Source organism: Chiloscyllium punctatum, chromosome 8 (genome assembly GCF_047496795.1).
Source record: "Chiloscyllium punctatum isolate Juve2018m chromosome 8, sChiPun1.3, whole genome shotgun sequence".
NCBI lineage: Eukaryota > Metazoa > Chordata > Chondrichthyes > Orectolobiformes > Hemiscylliidae > Chiloscyllium > Chiloscyllium punctatum.
In genome coordinates, this window is record NC_092746.1 from 30,536,275 (window position 1) to 30,555,909 (window position 19,635).

At 37.6% G+C, this 19,635-nt stretch overlaps 1 protein-coding gene across 2 annotated transcripts in view; it reads right to left on the bottom strand.

Annotated features, from left to right (window-relative positions):
- Nucleotides 1-937: 937 nt before the first annotated feature.
- Nucleotides 938-19,635, bottom strand: part of sp4 (sp4 transcription factor) — a 58,815-nt gene continuing 40,117 nt past the window's right edge. For both annotated transcript variants that reach the window (XM_072575324.1, XM_072575325.1), the window contains exons 5-6: nucleotides 17,636-17,835; nucleotides 938-3,434 (exon numbers count right to left, since the gene is read on the bottom strand). In XM_072575324.1, the coding sequence (XP_072431425.1) occupies nucleotides 3,184-3,434; nucleotides 17,636-17,835 (451 nt within the window). In that variant the 3' untranslated portion in view covers nucleotides 938-3,183. The remainder of the gene's footprint in view (nucleotides 3,435-17,635; nucleotides 17,836-19,635) is intronic.

Sequence of the window (19,635 nt, forward strand, 5' to 3'; positions counted from 1 at the left end):
ATTTGTTGAAATCTAAAACTAGGTATGACTGTTTGCGTGCTGTATATTCTATGTAAATGTCTTCAGAATTTATAAATGACAACTCACTCAAATCTCAAGTTAGATCTAAATTTTAATGATGGGGATACAGTTGCTACACCTGAACATTGCAATGTCTACAGGCAATTTTAAACAAGAAAATGTAAAATTTTTACCATGCTACGAAGTATTGCGAATCTGGTTATGCCTACAAATTACTTTAAAGAGAAGTTGCACTTGACGAGGATGAGCAAAAATAAAACTCAACCACACTACATAAATGAGAAGCAAAGTAAAAAAGGTATGATCAGAAGCAATACTATGGAGAAGTACTCTGATTCAAGTTCAAAAATGGTCAGTCTGCATTGAGCAGAATGATGGAATGGTCAGAACAGGGTGCTAGTGGAAGGAGAAATCTGAAAGCATTATTGCCTTCATTGCATCCAGTCACACAAAGTATCAGTGGGGATTAGAGAACATTTAACCCACCCCTGATGTTATAGTATTAAGTCACAATCAAATAGAGGTGGTGGTAATTGCAGAACAAAAGGTAACATTGCTCAAAACTAACTTCAAAAACGTCATTCTAACCGAGAAAAGGAATTTTAGCAACTTCTAACAGTTACTTTATCATGAACATGCTGGACATGTATTAGAATATATTTTGAATTATTTCTATTATTTTATTTCAATAGTTAGGGTTACCCTTGATTAAATTTTATATTGCAGGCCTTACTGCTGAGGTAAGCAAAACAGTTTTTCCTCAAGAAATGTTTTGTTTGTCATTTGAAAGTAATTTACTTTTTCATGATAAATCAAAATGATAAGAAAAATCAAGTTTTTTTTTACTAAATTTCCCATCCTATAAGAAAACCATGATGTAGAATATTTAATTAATAAAACAACAAGCACAATCATCTCAACTTAAAGGATATTTTAATGGACAAGTTCAGTTTTCTGCTGCAGGTGAAAAAACACTTCCACCACAAAATGCACTCTTTTATACAAATTTGCATTATAAAAATGTGAACAAATTGTGCCTTTAAGGCCATTCTGGCAGAATCCATTATTAAAAGTTTATGATGCCAGGAAAACACATTTTAAAAAAAGATTTACAAGTGAATTATTGTAACAAAATATTCAGGTTAATAATTTTGCTGTAGAAAGTCTGATATTCAAAACCAAAATTTATTTTTCCCTAAACACTACCATCAACAATATTCCCTCTTAATATTTTTACACACATTGTGTACTTTTTACTCTTAAACATCTGTAAGTTACTTAGAATTTAGTTTGATGGGCAATTATTTCTTTTTAATCATTACATGCATGATTATAACCACAAATGGAATCAGACATAAGTTAAAGTAAAAGTAATTTGCAAGGCCAGAAACAAACTATAATCACAATACGGTAGTTAATGACTATATTGATGAAAATCTATATATATATAATTTTATATTTTACTGCTTCCCAAAAGGACAAATTTACTTGCACCTACAAATACATCCCATTCATTTCTGGCCTCGCACACAATATGCAAGTAAATAATACTTGTGATAAATAATAATCAAGATGCAAATTTCAGAACTGTAATTTTCTACAGCCATGTCCACTTGCAACAAGACAACAACTCACGGGGAGGTGGGGGGGGAGGGGGAAGGGAGGTGGCGGGGAACTGCAAATCTTACTAATGGCAACATTGACCATTTATAGAACTATACATATGTCATAATTTTATATAGCTGTACCAAGGATTAAGACCAACAAAATACACGAATAACTCGGTGGTATAAACATATTTGTACAAAAAGGAATGAGCACTGAAACAGTCTTCAAGAGGAGATTTCCTGAGACACTAGATCAAATCAGTGCCTAGTCTATCTCCAGGAGACAGCTCTAGCAAGGACAGCTTTATGAAAATGAGATTCTTTATATTATTTATGATTCCTAAAAGATTGAGCTAAGGAGCAAAAAAAAAGACATATAGACACATAAAAGCCAATATGTAAAGGTTGGACAAAAACTCTCTCTCTCACTGGGCTAGCAACATTTAACTGGTCCATGGAAATGTTTTAAGAAACAAACAAGTTTATGCCTAAACAATGAAAAAAGTCAGTATAGGAATAAAAAACATGCAGAAGTTTAATTGAAAACATTTGTAAAACAAGTATTTTACACAAGAAAAGAAAAATAGAAGTAGTTTTCTTTTTAGACATCCAAGGGAGTTGTAATTGCCACCCTGTAACCAAACATTCCCCTTAACTGACAGCTTTCAACAATTAGGATCCTAGAAAGCTATTCCAATAACTAAACAGCTGCAGACATCAGATTTCTACAAAAACGCTCATCACAATTAAATGTTAACTACAAGTTGAGATCTATTCCACATGTGAATAAAACTTGGAATAAAATCTTCCTCCTTACAGAGAGGTTTAATCAAAATAGAATCACTAAGCCTCTCCACATTATTGCAGTCACTTACCAATGTACTGGTTCCACTTATTTCACATATATTCATTGTAATTTGGTTACCTGTTAAAGCAAATGGTTCTAGTATACAATTATTTTAAAATTTCGATTGTCATCCACTGAGGAGATGGAGTTGAAAAACTGATTTTTATTTTGAAAAGAAAAAAAAATCAGTGATTTTTGAATAATCAGCATGGTTACTAAATTGTGACCATTAGAAATGATCTGGCCAAGACGATGATATAAAGCAAGCTTAGTGGAGATCTTCACTGTTTTTAAATGGAATTCTCTGCAAAGAGCTCTCTATAATTAATAGAAGTCTGTTATTTAAGATTGCACAATTAAAAACAAAAAGCATAATTGACAGACTTATTTTGGATAGTGTCAAACAAACAATTTTGTTTCCAAGAGGGATTATCTTAACAATGGCATTTTAATAAACAATGGTAAACTTTTACAGATTGTTAAATTTAATACTCAAATTTAATAAACGACAGGTGCTAAACAGCTATTGTGCATATTGCTACTTAATTCAGTTAAAATATTAAATCCAAATCCATGTAACAGGTTATGAATTGCAATCTAATTGTTGTTTCCACCAAACCAACGCCCTTCTAGATTCTTAATATTGTTTCCTACTTCTTTGAAATAAATCGATAAGTGCTGTATCTAGACTGCTGCATGTTAAAGATATCAATATTCATCTATGCTATTTGCCATGGCTGGCATTGTTGGACTGGAATCCTGGGGGGCAGTTGTTATAGCGACTATTCTGGGAGACACGAGAACTTCTGCCACAGATGCCTCCATGTCTGGTGAGGCGTTCCCAACACTTTGGACAACAGCAGCACCTTTCTTGTTCTGGTGGGTTTTGACATGCTTTGAAAGATGATCACTTCGCATAAACCGCTTTGAGCACTCTGGGCAGGAGAACTTCTTTTCACCTGAAAGCAAGAAAAATAGAAAAACATCTGAATAATGTGTCTCCAAAAAAAAACACACAAGTCTTGTTTGGCAGGTCATGTACCTGAAAGAATACAAGTATTAATATTTCAACCATGCAGGCTTGTTATGTTTTAATTCTTGGGTTCTTGGTTTTCTCTCTTAAAGATTTAAAACTATTAACCATCAACTCCATTTTGCACAGTACAAAACAGTTGCACCTTGCCAAATGGGTGGATTCCGATTCTCCATTATTTATAAGCAAGGCCACAGGTTTCTACTGACTGATGCAAAAGAAATTATTTTTGTTTTTACGCTGTGATCTGGAATTTTTGGGATTATATCCTGCAACTCGTATAAGTCCATAATTATTTCCACTGGGTTGTGGTACATTAACAAGAGATTTTTTTTTATTTAAGAAAAGGGAGGCAGCTTGGTGGACATTTTACAGTGCTGATAATTTTCCACGACAAATTTATATCAAAAAGTATTCCAGCTGAGCCATTCAGGAAAGTGGGATTGGGACCACAATCAGAGCAACCATAACCTTATTGCAGAGTGGGTTCAAATGGCTGAATGGTTTAATCTTGATCCTAAATCCTATGGAGTAGAGGCCACGTGAATCTAATACTCCCAGTCACATCATGTCAACAGCAAAGGTTTCAAATAAATACAAACACGCTCACAGTCTCAGGTCTGCCTACTATATATAAAGTAAAAAAGGTGAAGTTTATTCAAACTCATTTCTCCAGTCTTTCCAGGTGGTTTATTAGAAAATTAGACCGGACAGAAATAAGCCACTCTCTCATTTCAGGATTTCTCTCGCCAGGTGTGTGCAAAGATTTTAAAAAGAATAAGTTAGAAACCCTCAGCAGCTGTGGCGATGTTTCTGATGCTAAATTTCCTGAGGAATAAGGGATTCTAACTTTTGCTTTTAGGGAAAAAAAAGTGTTTAGATGACTGGCTACTATTCCAAAGGAAATAAACTAAACTAAATGCAAGTTGTTAGCTTTAGAACAGGTCCTTTGGGTCTTGATGTTGCGCCGACCTGTGAACTATTCTCAGCTTATCCCCCTACACTATCCCAAAATCATCCATGTGCTTAGATAAGGATTATTTAAATCTCCTAATGTGGCTGAGTTGACTACATTAGCAGGTAGTGCATTCCATGCCCTTATCACACTCTGCATAAAGAACCTGCCTCTGACACCTGTCTTAAATCTATCACCCCTCAACTCGTAGTTATGCCCCCTCGTAATGCTGAAGTTATTATCCTAGGAAAAAGACTTTCACTGTCTACCCTATCTAATCCTCTGATCATCTTGTATGTTTCTATCAAATGCCCCCTTAGCCGCCTTCTTGCCAATGAGAACAGGTTCAAGTCTCTCAGCCTTTCTTCATAAGACTCCCCTCCAAACCAGGCAACATCCTGGTAAATCTCCTCTGCACCTTTTCCAATGCTTCCACATCCTTCCCGAAATATGGGGACCAGAACTGCACACAATATTCCAAGTGTGGCCTCACCAGCATTTGTAGTTGCAGCATGATATTGCAGCTCCGCAATATAATCCCTCTACAAATGAAACCCAACACACCGTATGCCTTCTTAATAGCACTATCCACCTGGGTGGCAACTTTCAGGGATCTATGCACATGGACTCCAAGGTCCCTCTGCACATCCACACTATCAAGAATCTTTCCATCGACCCAGTACTCTGCCTTCCTGTTATTCTTCCCAAAGTGCATCACCTCACATTTAGCTGCACTGAACTCCATTTGCCACCTCAGCCCAATTCTGCAGTTTATCCAAGTCCCCCTGCAACCTGTAACACACTTCCACACTGTCCACTTCTCCAACATTTTTGTTTCCCACATTCAGAGAATAAAGCATAGGAAAGAAACAATGCCCTGTAACTATCACATTAACATATTTTTCTTCAGTCTCCTACTTCCAGATACTATAGTCTGCATTCTGCTATCCTTCCAATAGTCTTTGCCTTTATCCTCACAAGTAGCTTTCTCTACATTAAATTATCCAACTGGCCCATTCTGGACTTGCACCTCTCCATGCAGTGCAACTGAGGCAGAGCAAAATAATCGAGACACTAAATCTCCTCTTGATTCTCTCAATGTCTGATTTACAATCTTACAATCAATGACAGTCATACTTGGGGCAGATGAGTTTCAATTGCCAATTCAGTTTTGTGCTCAAAGTAATTAATAGCTATCCAAGCAATTACCTACAGCTGACAAACAACTGTCAACTACTAAATAAGATAGAGAGAAACTGCAAACTAAAATTAATTTCAAAATATTAAATAAAATTTCAATTTGAGACTCAACAAATTCCCAACTTTTACACTGCATTCCTTTCACATCAACTCTGAACACAGCATTCCCAACCTTACGTTACAAAAATAAATGACTAAAGGAAGTCCCTTGCAGGCTTGGAGCAAACGAAAAAGAATATTTAGTTGTAATTCAGCACCAATGCATCCCCAAATCCCTTTGATCACTATCATCCTTCTAGATAAAATCTAAATGTTTAGTTCACAAGATGAACTTGCACTTAATTTGGGTTGTGCTATAAATTAATTCTATTTCAAGCAGTTAAAAAAGTCATCCATTCATGTTTAATATTTGCCTCACTCACTAGTACAAAGAAAGTATTACTATGTATATCTTATTTAGTTGCTCAGATATAGTCCTGCATTTACTGGGTAGCTTTTGACCATGTACAATAGTCAAAATGGAATTGGAAACAGGATTCGATGAAATGTGCTGTACAAGATAGGAAATAAAGTTGCCCATTTAACCTTTAGTTAATTTACATAGAAGTTCAACCATTTCAATAAAGTCAATTCTAAAAGCAATTAATTGTTACACCAAAAATTGTTCTACCTGTCCCAGAGATGTGTCATAATACGTCTGAATGGTTTAGTTGAAAGAGGAGCTCAGATTTTAACTCTTAGTGAGGAGGTTGCCTCAGACAGGGAAAGGGTGGAAATTAGGGTGAGTGCTAAAACCACAGATTTACAATGAAATCTTTGTAAATCCCTTGCGGCGAGCAGTAATGACCCTGTCGCTAGGACAGTAGATCTGGGTTCAAGTTTCACCTGCACCACAGGTGTTTAAAAACATGTCCAAACTGGTTGATTAAAATAATTGCAATTGTTTGATTCTCTGCCAACCCACTGAAAAATTATATAATTTGTATGTGAAACCTTTTACCAATTCAACTATTCTAATTAATGTTTTGGTTTATATTTAGGTTTATACATGTCTGATTACCAGAAAACAAAATTCTAATTTAAAGATCAAATCCTAAGACAAACAAATTTTGCTGCTCTCAGACAACGCTTCACTATTTGGAGACACATTTAACATAGTTACTATAGCATTACCAAGTCTAACCGTCAGCTAACGCCAGCCAATTAAAATAGGACTGCGTTTAGAATACTGTGCTCTGAAAACAGATTAATAATTTACTACACTTCATTTCAGATGTAAAGCATTCTGGGCAAAATGCCACAGGCATGATGATCCATTCTACAGGTTGATTCAAGCAAGTATTGTACACAATCAAAAAGTTACAAATGTATGTCAGCATAACTAGATCAGAATGCAACTCAGATTCATTATTGTAGAAAGGCAAATCAACGGTCTAAACTGGAACAAAAAAAATACTGCTGCTAATCTGGATCAGAAATAATGCTCCACGTTCACATTAAAAACACAATCTCTCAGTCAACTTTCAGGTTAAATGCAGAATATTTATTCCCTCATTTATAAATCTCGAATATCTTAATTGGTACTGGGGTGCGTTGGTTCACATTTTCTTACAGAAGTAACAGAGGCGCTATCCGTAGTCACCATTATTGGTTCACAAATCTTAACTTCAGGCACCAGATGCATGATTAAACTCAAATCCAAAAGTTGCTGTCCGAGTTGCACCACTCTACTCCAAACTGACTGTGCAAGTCACCACTGAAATGTACTGAATGCTGTAAAGTTTGTTAATACATGGTGATCAACAAACTAATCATATCATTAAAAATGATAAAACATATCAAGACACTTCACAAGAGCACAAAATAGGACACCAGGTCAGCTGCTCAGTTTCAGTGGTGGTTTGACATAACACCTTAAAAAGAGAGAGAGGCAAAAGTTTAATGGATAAATAGGTGCAAGGAATCGCAGATATTAGAACTGCCGATGGTGGAGAAATAAAAATGCAGAACGCTCAAAAAAAAAAGGCCAGAACTGTAACCGTCCAAATAAATTGGAAAGTTATGCAGTATGGCTACAGGAGATGGGAGACACAGGGTCAGGTTATGTGATGGAGTAATCTGTAAACAAGGGCAAGGTCAAAATTAAGCTGTTTAACTAGGAGCCAATATCGATCAACACGCTCCAATAAACTCAAGCCGAGAGGGGGTACAACTTCGGAAGCTGGTTAGCATACTAACAAAACTCTATAGAAAGTGAAGTATTATCATAAGTAGTAATCCTACCTTTTGAAATGATAATTACTGTCAATTAATACCTCTGGCAATGGAAGTTGACTATTACAATGTGAAACCCAATTCCTATAGGCTTTATCTGCTGGAGTTTCTATATAAAAAAGTTAACTGTAGAAAATCACTTTGCCCTTTTGTCTCCTTTTTCCTCTCTTTCTCCAACTGATTTGACACCCATTCAAAATTAAACTCATCCAAAAGATTGTGCCTCCAACAGTGCAACACTCCTTAAATGTGACAATGCAGAGTCAGTTTTTATTTTCATTTTCAAGTCTTGGAGTCCTGTGACTTAAAGCTGACACAGCTGCAGCTCAATATTATCACTAGATTCCTACTTATAGACTTCCAGTAGGGGTCACTAGTTTGCTGTCAGAATGAGCAACCTGCTGTCATTCCTCTGCAACCCAGGTGCAGCCAAACTAATTACCTGCTGCCCCAGCTGTGATACACCCCTAGTTTTGTCTAAATGCCTGCTACAGAATTTGTCATTCCACAGGGAAAAGTTGAAAAACTACAATATAGCCCATAGTAAATTACCTGGAGAATTCTCAACACCATTTCATTTGACAAACAAACTACACAAGCTTCATTTTTATTATCGACAAATTATCCTCCATCGTCTAACCAATATCCTTTACTTTAAAACAGGAATCTTTTAATTTTTAGGATACTTACTTGGTAGTTTTATTCTGTACAACATATACGCAAGATCCAAACCAAAATCTATGCAGTTCAGATCAATGCAACCTGTAGAGAATTTTTCAACATTAATGGGGTTTCATCAAGGCTAGAAATAAAGTCTTGTCAACAGCAGCTGTTCCTTTCAAGAAAGCTAACACTTAGTTTCGTAGCTTCCAAGACAGCAATACAAAATAGCAATACAAATTAGGATAGTCTCTTTTTGAAATGCACAGAGAAAGTTGGTAGTAAAATCAAGCCTAAAAATACACCATTAATTAATACAAACAATACTATTTGAATTGTCGACTCTGTGTTATTCACAATGGTTAGAACTTAGCTGATCTGGAGACCAGTTCCTAAAAATGAACTCCATAGTTCACTGGATAGAACATTTACTGCCTAACTTGCTCACTGAAATATTTGAATGTTGAACAGCAGACGGTTATGGTAAAAGTTATTGTTTTGTTCCCCTAAACTAAATTTCTAGGATAGGATAGTCTATCTAGTGTTGTAACTCATTTTGGTCAACCAACTAGTGCAACTCCTAATGACACTTTTCATGATAGCTTCCAACAGTAATACTGTTTACTCCAAAACAGACTTAAAATACAGAGGAATACTATGCCTACATTATGTTTAACTTCCACATATTCTTTTGAGATGAGTAGTAAAAGTCCTTGTCTACAAAATGTTTTTGCTCATGGGGAACAACTCAAATTAGGTGAAATGATCTTTCAGAAATGCTTGTAAATAAACAAAACTGAAACAACATATCAAGACTCATATCTAAATCACAGCAGTTCAGAACAGAAGTAGTGGCATTTCAATCAGGGTTCGGGAACAAAGAATGAATGTGACTTAGGTGAACCAACGGGCATTTTCAAAGTTTTCAACTAAATTCCAGGAAGTGAGCTAGCCATCCGAACTATCATGGATGGCCCGCTATTCTCCTGTTGGAACCCTGATGGGACGTGCTTCACTTATAGAGTCAGAGATGTACAGCACGGAAACAGACCCTTTGGTCCAACCTGTCCATGCCGACCAGATATCCCAACCCAATCTAGTCCCACCAGCCAGCACCCGGCCCATATCCCTCCAAACCCTTCCTACTCATATATCCATCCAAATGCCTCAATTGTATCAGCCTCCACCACTTCCTCTGGCAGCTCATTTCATACACTTACCACGCTCTGCGTGAAAAAGTTGCCCCTTAGATCTCTTTTAGATCTTTCCCATCTCACCCTAAACCTATGCCCTCTAGTTCTGGACTCCCCAGGGAAAGGACTTTGTCTATTTATCCTATCCATGCCCCTCGTAATTCACCCCTCAGCCTCCAACGCTCCAGGGAAAACAGCCGCAGCCTGTTCAGCCTCTCCCTGTAGCTCAGATCCTCCAACCCTGGCAACATCCTTGTAAATCTTTTCTGAACCCTTTCAAGTTTCACAACATCCTTCCGATAGGAAGGAGACCAGAATTGCACGCAATATTCCAATAGTGGCCAAACCAATGTCCTGTACAGCCGCAACATGACCTCCCAACTCCTTAACTCAATACTCTGACCAATAAAGGAAAGCATACCAAACGCCTTCTTCACTATCCTATCTACTTGCGACTCCACTTTCAAGGAGCTATGAGCCTGCACTCCAAGGAAATGAGTAAAGGTAAACTGGCTGCCTTTCTATATGGAGAGAGTAAGGACTGCAGATGCTAGAAATCAGAGTCAAGAGTGCGTTGCTGGGAAAGCACAGGTCAGGCAGAATCATGCCTTTTAATATGCCCTTGGTTGAACACAAATTTTTATATCTATTTTAGTAATTTCTAATTAAAACATACTCCACTATATCAAAACTAAAAGGAGTGAAATACTAGGTTTACTTAACCAATAATCCAAAGGAAAAATAAACTGCAACATCAAACACACAAATTTAGGTGTAAAGTTTAAAAGTGAAGTACATCTAGTACAAAAAAAAGACTAGCGGTTCAAAAGAACCCTTTAGTTCTTGAGATATTAGGTGCAAACTGAAATTACAGCTGGCTCATGGGTGCCTTGTAATCTCAACAATGGCAAAATCTGTAAATATTCTCTAATTGACAAAGAATAGATTTTTCTCCAATTAGCTTTATCTTTGGGTGCTGCTGGGGGTAGGGTATGAAAAGAGAAACAGCGAGAGCACAAGACAGACAGAAAGAAAGAGGGTGAAATAATGTCTTCCATTTATGTAACAAATCGTTCTCAGCTCTGCCCAAAGCGGTTTGCCTGAAATACAGCTCATTTGCCCATTCTCATGTATGGATCAGCATTTTCATAAGCTCTACACGGTGCAGGCTACTTTTGTTATATTGTGAGAAACACTAAAATTAAAAAATAGGAAACAAAGGCTTCTTTACACCTCTCGACATTGGTTTCATGAGCTTGGCTCAACTTGGAGAAAGTGAGGACTGCAGATGCTGGTGATCAGAGCTGAAAATGTGTTGCTGGAAAAGCGCAGCAGGTCAGGCAGCATCCAAGAAACGGGAGAATTGACGTTTCGGGCATGAACCCTTCTTCAGGAATGAGGAAAGTGTGCCAAGCAGGCTAGGATAAAAAGTAGGGAGGAGGGACTTGGGGGAGGGGTGTTGGAAATGCGATAGGTGGAAGGTGGTTAAAGATGAGGGTGATAGCGGAGAGATCAGGAAGAAGATTGCAGGTTAGGAAGGTGGTGCTGAGTTCGAGGGTTGGGACTGAGACAAGGTGGGGGGAGGGGAAAACGAGGAAACTGGAGAAATCTGAGTTCATCCCTTGTGGTTGGAACCCTAGGAACCCTCCAACCACAAGGGATGAACTCAGATTTCTCCAGTTTCCTCGTTTCCCCTCCCCCCACCTTCTCAGTCCCAACCCTCGAACTCAGCACCACCTTCCTAACCTGCAATCTTCTTCCTGACCTCTCCACCCCCACCCCATCACCCTCACCTTAACCTCCTTCCACCTATCGCATTTCCAACGCCCCTCCCCCAAGACCCTCCTCCCTACCTTTTATCCTAGCCTGCTTGGAACACTTTCCTTATTCCTGAAGGAGGGCTCATGCCCAAAATGTCGATTCTCCTGCTCCTTGGATGCTGCCTGACCTGCTGCGCTTTTCCAGCAACACATTTTCAGCTTGGCTCAACTTGACAAGGTAACTACATGGTTTACGTCAATGCTTGTTTTAGAAAGCGATTTCTTCATGAAAAGTCAAAAAGTAATAAAAGGCAGATGATGGAAGTTGAAAATTGGTATTTCATATTTTGTCACTTTATAACACTACTCTGGCAGAAAAGGCAGCTGGCGATCTGAGATGGAGACTATGAGGGACAAGTATGGACAAATCTAGCTTTGGCTCTTAAAACTCTCCAACTGCTTTGCCAGAATCCTAAAGGGACAACATAGCAGACGCAGTTATTTTCAAAGCTTTGTTAATAATGTGTAGAAGTTCCAGGAAAATGTGGGCTGCCCACAAAGATTTCAGCTGAAGAATCAGGACCTCAACAATAATGAACCTCAATTGGTAGCACTCCTGGTCGGTCGATGATTCAATCCCAAGTCATTCACATTCAAGCATGGTTTGGACCACAGCAGTAGACTGGCACAGAGGCTGCGAATGCCAACCTCTTGCCCACCTGCCTCCAATCGAGATTCATACAGTTTTCAAAATCCAGTCCGAGGGGCAAGACAGATTGTTTTATACGTGGAAATAAACCATGACTGAGAAAGATTGACAACTTCTGGCACAGATGTCATTTTTCCAGGCATCAATCTGAATCAGGCACAAAATTAAGGGATCTTCAGGTATCTAACAATATCAACGTCATCAATCAGGGCAGCTCTGAACTGAAGAATTCTCACAAACAAAAAGTAGTGCGCACTAATTATACTTTACTTTTTACAAATTTTACAAGGAGTGAAATAAGGTTGGCACACGTGAGGCTCAAATACAAGTTGAAACATCAAACAAGCTTCAAAAGATATTAAAAAGCAAACCACTATTAGGGAGTCATTTGACATTATATAAAATATTTAATTTTCTAAAGTCAGAAGTGTTTTTTTTTGAAGCAGTTATGATGAAGCATATTGCCAAACACCCAGGCAAATATTCTTCCCCTTCACAGGAAGAACACACTGATTTTTCAGAGTTTAAAAACTGATGCAGTACGAAAGAGGAACCTCCCATCACTTCAGTGATTTCAAATTCCCACGTGCAGGCACTTTAACAGCCCATCTGTTGAAGGGTAGCAGGGTCACTGAGTTACTTCTCTATTTCTACATTTAACCACAAATGCTAGTGGTTTTGTCAGTTTCAGCTAAAACTATGGCCACAATTTGTGTCAATTGGGGAATAATTAGGGAAACATTTCAGTCAAAATTTTAAAGATACTCCTTTCCTTCATCTATGTCTAATTTTTTTTAAAAAGCTTTTTTCATTTGGATCACAAGAATACTTCTCCAAATAGATTGCTTCCTAAATTCTCTCAGGTGTTCACAGAACATTTATCTGTTCCATCAAATAATGGATGCTCTCCTGAAGTCACTGGTTTTATTTTAGATATGTTTATGGGATGCAAGTGAACATGCTCAGCAAAGCTTTTATTACTCAACTTTTAAGAAGCCTTCTTGAACAACTGTACTATGGGGTCTCGATAAATGTAAGGTCCTATTAGGAAGGCTGTTTCAAGATTCTGATCTAGTGACAATGTGATGCATTTCCATCTCAGAACAGTGTGTGAACTTCAGAGAACCTGAAGTGGTCTTGTTCTCATATGCCTGCTGTCTTTGTACCTTCCAGATAGTAGAGATTGCAGGGTTGGGAAACATTAATGATGTTTTGGCAGGTTACTGCAACACATCTTGTACTATATACAATGGTGGAGAGAATGAACGAATGTTTAAAATGCTGTATATGGTGCCAATCAAGTGAGCTGATTTTTCCTGTATGTTGTCAGGAGTTGAGTGTTGTCAGAGCTAAACAAGAAGATGGTATTGCATCAAATACCTGACTTGTATCTTTTAGATATTGGCAAGCCTTTGGGAAAATCAGGATTTGGAGTTACTTGTCACAGAATTCCCAGACCTTGATCTGCACCCTTTCAGTCACAGTACTCACGTTGCTGGACAACGGTAGTCCCTAAGGCTGGTGACAGTTGGAGAATTCATTGATAGCAATACAACTGAAGGTCAGCAGGGAGATGATCAGGATTCTTGGTTGTCGGAGATGCTTGTTGCCCGGCACTTGTGGGGTCCAAATATATTTTGCCATTTTGTCAGCCTAATCTCAGAAGTTGTTGAGATCTTGCTCTATGCGGGCACAGACTTTCGTTATGAGGAGTTGCACAAGGAACTGAACACCCTCACTCCTGACATGATGGAAAAAATCAACTTCTTTTCCCGACAAATATCTGCAGTGATGTGCTGGGGTTGAGACGATTGACCTGCTGCAACCACAATGATCCTTTATGGCAAATCTGTCTCCAAATAGCAGTCAGTAACAAACCCATTCTATGCAGATTCCAATCAACTCAATGCTATTAGGGCCTCTACTGTCACATTTAGTCACAAATGCTTCCTTGATGTCAAGGGCAGTCAATCTCACCTTACTTCTTGTATGCAGTGTTGTTCTACACGAGGCTGCAATGAATAGTTCTCGGAGCACTTCTAGCTGATGATCGTTGCAAATGTTTTAGCTTCAGTTTTTTTTTGCATTCATGTACTCTGCCGCAACTAAGACTTCTTTTCTGGTTTGTTATTTAATTGCCCACCATTCATGAATGATGGGGTGAAATTGCAGAATTGATCTGATTGGGTGCCATGGGATCACTTAGTTGTGTGCATTTTGGAGTACATTCACGATTTAGCATGCACATAGCCTTACACTGTAGTCTTACATTGTAGGCACCTCAGTCTTAGGTATGCCTAGTCCTCCTAAATAGCTTTGCTATATTCCTTTTTGGTTCCATGGCTTGATTGGAAATGAGATATGTGCTAGGCTTTGCTGTTACAGACTGCAGTGGAATACAATTCTATTGTTTCTAATTCACAGCTGTTCAGAAATGCCCTATCTTGAGTTGCTAAATTTGCTTTCAATCTATTCCATTTGGCACAATGGCAGTGCCACAGCATTATGGAACGTATGGTTCATTGTGGAAAAAAGGGTATTTTGTCTTTGCTAAGACATTGATATATTCACTTCTGGTAACGTGGTTTGCATTAAATGCCATTTTTGAAAAACACAGTTCAGGGATGTGGACAAATATAGAATCATTGTTAGCAGAACTGTAGATCAATATAAACTGGGAAAACTGTGGAGATTAGTGATTATGGAATATCTTGTGAGGGTAGCCTCTCACAACTTGAACAAATGTAAAATTGCATAAGGAAATCCTTGAGAGTGTATGCTTTTGTCCATGTTATAATATGGAAAAAATTATTCTTTTTGGGGACAAGGATCAATGTTAACAGATACCAACTACTCACTTCAAAGCACAAGGTGTTTAACGTTAACAGAGAGGATGTTTCAGGTGACACTTTTAAAACAAGTACTTTAAAGTCAATTTAAATACATTTATCAACATCAGAGTACCAGCAATAGCATATGATTAAAACAGGCTTTGAAAATTTTGAACTATTACGTGATAAAGCAGAGACCACCACCACTTAAATTTCTGATGCCCTTGTAAAATAGTCTGGAATTAAAAACGGTTTACACAAAAAATATAATTCTTAAATGAATAATTCCTTTAAAGCTAGCCTTCAGTAGCTAGACATATTCAAGCAGTTTAAGACAGGAGAATGTGATGATATTGTCTCAAGAGGTTGTCAGTAAACTAAACACGTTTGGTTGTTTGTTAAGTCTTCAATGACTTCTCAGATTCTGAACAGATAGTGGCACTATTGGAGCAATTGTTGATTTTTGGTTGAATACTTCAACCATTCTGACAAAACTAGTAAAAAAAAAGGCAGTGAAAAATGTTCCAAAATATAAACCATCTATTTAATTTCACAATAGAAACTTAATATTTTATAGTCAGTCAGTTCACAACCTTGATGTCACAGTTGAACCCAAGATGAACTCCCAATTTCAAGTTTATGCCAAAGCTGAAATATCTTATTTCCATCTTTGTGACATCACCCAACTGCACCTGCCTCATCACTTCACCCACTGAAGTCCTCACCCATACCTCATTTCCTCTAGACAACTCCAATGTACTCCTGACTAGTGCCTCACATTCTAACCTTGGGAAACTAGAATTTATTTCAAATCTTGCTACCTGTGCCCCGATTTGCACTTGGTCACCTGACTTCTTATATGGCGTGATGTATTACCTTAAATTAAAGTGAAGAAGAATAAAAGTTCAAATTAAATGCATGAACTTTAAATGCTCACTGAACCACAATTGGCGAATCTACTGACAGCATACATTTGGAAAATTGACAGTAACTAGTCAAACTTCCTCAAAAATACAGATACATAGATTAAAAATACAATATTACTAGAGATTAAAATACTTTTTACAACAAAATTTACACCTTTCAATTTAACTCATGAATACCAAACTGATTGATCATTTTGTCAGTGAAAACCAAACATCAAGAGCTTTCATGCTGGCATTCACGATGATATTGTAAAGTTTTAGAAGTGCTATCAGTATCCAACATTTCTTTAAACTAAGATTTTTCACCATTGTCATTGGATAACAACTGAAGCTTATCTAATGGTTTTGTTTGATGACAATGTTCCTCTGATTGACACATATCTATACACATGCTTATATTTTCAAACATGAATGATCAGATCAGATGAAAGTGGCATGCAAAATAGTTTCAGGAAGCTTTCAAGTAACTTCAGATACAAGTAGTTACTTTAGGTATTGCTGTGTAGTGAATCAAAAACCTTATCACAACAGAAAACACCCCAAATTACTGAAGAAGTAAACTCCAAGATGTATATTGATGCTTCTAAATGAAATCCACAGGAATTCATAGAATGCAATAGGATTAAAATGTTAGATCAAGGGGGTTGCTGCATATTATGCATTGGAGTGCTGTATCTGATTTAGCTTTGAGTTTGAGTAAAGTAGCAAAAATAATTACTGTTTCAAAAAAAAAAAATTAACCCCAGAACTTTCACAACAAAGTTTGAGCTGGGATGTTCATGAGCTTCCAGTGGCTCCCTGGTATATGTATTATTTTATTTGTGCTGTAACAAAGACCTTTTCTCTTTAATCTTCTGCTAGGTGATTAGGAGATGATATTAGTGAAAGCCAGGTTAATAACAACTTCAAGCTACTATTCCACAGAATGAATTAGCCAAAGAAGGAGGAAGCATAGGGTTGAATGCTGAAAACAGATTATTGGTAGCAATATTCACTGATGAACATCCAGGTCTTGAATATTAAAGACTTTTCCTATTCGTTATTTTCAAAGAGATGTTGTTGAACTTGGACAAGGTACTTGTTAGACCTCAGCTGGAATATTACACACAGTTCTGGGTACTACTTAATAAAAAGTATGTGAACAAACTGGAGAGAACACAGAAGCAATTTACAAGAATGGTATCATGAATGAAAGATTTCAGTTATGAACATCGATTTAAAAGGTTAGGCTCGTTCTCAGTGGAGCTAAAAAAAAACTAAGAGGAGATTTGATAGAGGTTTTCAAAATTGCCAGTAGACTGGACAGAGAGAAATTGTTCCCATTTTTAAATAGATACAGAACAAGAGCATACAGATTTGAAATTATTTGCAAAAGCAGCAAATGAGGGGAGAAAATCTTTTCACAGAGCAAATAGTTAGGTGTGGAATGCACTGCCTAGAGTGTGGTCTTTCAACTGATGCATTCAAGAAAGCATTGGGGATGATTGATTGGAAGTGCAAGAGATTGACACAAAAAGGAGAAGATTGACATTGTATAATAGTGCTCATTTGAAGAGCCTGTGCCAAACGAACCTGGACCAGAAGAACCTTTTGCACTGAAACACGTCTGTTATACTAACCTGTATGAGTTCTTCTATGCCTCTGTAATTCATCACTCCGGGTGAAACGTTTGCCACAGAACAGCCAATTGCACACAAACGGTCTCTCACCAGTGTGCCAGCGAAGATGTGCCCGTAAGTGAGAAGTTTTCCCATAGACTTTTCCACAACCCTCCATGTGGCAAATGTGCTGTTTCTTCTTCCCTGGTTCAGATGAACTCCTGTTTAATCAAATCAGAATTGGAAGATTTCAAAAGAAAAATTAAAGCATACCAACATTTTTTGCAAGCTAGTCATCCTGTGTGAAAATAATGCAGTACCCAAGTATAAATAGTTTGTTTCTCAGTAGATTGCTGAAGTTTTAGAAGCAACAGTGATTCAAAATGGATGGAATTAAGATTTCTATAGCACTCCTAACTGTTCAGTTGTTCCAGCAAATGTGTGTCATGTATTCAGTAAGAGACACTGGGAACTACAGCTAGTACAGCTGGGACCCAGAAACACTGAATAACTAGCCTTGTGCTTGCTGTGCCTTGACAGGGCAAAATTTCCACCCATTTCTGGTTAGTGGTAACAAACCATAATAAAGTAGTAAACATTACAGTGGCTCAGTGATTAGCACTGCTTCCTCACAGCACCGGGGACCTGGGTTAGACTCCAGCCTCTCAAACTCCATGTCTGCTCAGGTTTCCTCCCACAGTACAAAAATATGCTGGTTGGGTGGATTGACCATGTTAAATTTCACATAGGGTACAGGGATGTGCAGGCTATGTGAGTTAACCATGGGAAATGCAGGTGAGTTAGCAATGGGAAATGCTTGGTTACAAGTTTGTAGTAGGGGGGTTGTGTCTGGATGGGATGCTCTTCAGAGTGCCTACTTCCACACTGTAGGGATTCTATAAAAACACAGGTGATAAATCAAACTGTTCAATGTTGATTTTTAATGGACTGGCTATTTAATTAATCAACTGTTTCCAAGTATCCACTGAATATATTCAAAGAGAATATTTGTAGAACATGATGGGATTTCAAGAAGAAATTGATGAACTCAAAAATTAAAGAACCTGATAAACATCCGCAGAATCATAACTATTTACGAATGCATCAAATGTAATCATTTTCAATTTTTATTTTGATTATTTATATCATTTCCTGAAAGTGGTTCTTCTTTACACCTACACGATTGAGGTAATAAAGTAGGAAAGATCATTGGACAGATATGTTGAGATGCAAATCCACCCAAAATATTCTCTCAACTTCATTTCAAATACTGATCTATGTATGGGTGGCACTTTTGGCTTTAATCCGGAGCATTGCAAGAACCTATTCAAAGGCATGCTTCAACCAATGGCATATTTACACAATACGTGGCAAAATCTGCCCCCTACAGGAACCAGTCCAGAATGGATTTGAACTTTGGTCTCCCCAGCAAGAATGCAAGTTATCTCCTCAGCTTTTAACATGCTGCTACTAGACTATATTGTCAATTTTTAATAATTATCCTCAGTATATTGTTGAACACACGAGATAAATAGCTATTTATTAGAATGCTGAAGAGCAATAATTGTGACATTTAAGTAGGTCTCATGCTTCAATGGTACCGGAGAAAGTGGTGGTGGTGGGTATAATTACAACATTTAAAAAGGGTATATGAATTAGGAAGTGTTAAGGGATAGGGACCAGATGCTGGCAAATGGGACTTGGCCAGATTTGGATGTCTGGTTGGCATGGACACGTTGGACCAAAGGGTCTGTTCTGTCCTGAATGAACATGCTCTGGCCAGTTTGTGCAGAACTTCTCTGGCTTGTATCTGATGCTTGGTTATAGAGTTCAGTACTTTATTTAATGTGTTGACTGCAGCTCTGCAGTGATGGAACATGCTTACCTTACATTTTCTAAAACTTCTACCCCACTAGCCGCTCATCTTAAACTTGAACATCTAATACCCGAACTTCGCCCTCATTGTTTTACATTTTCCTCCAACCCCATATATTGAAAAATAATAAGCTTTGTTTATATTC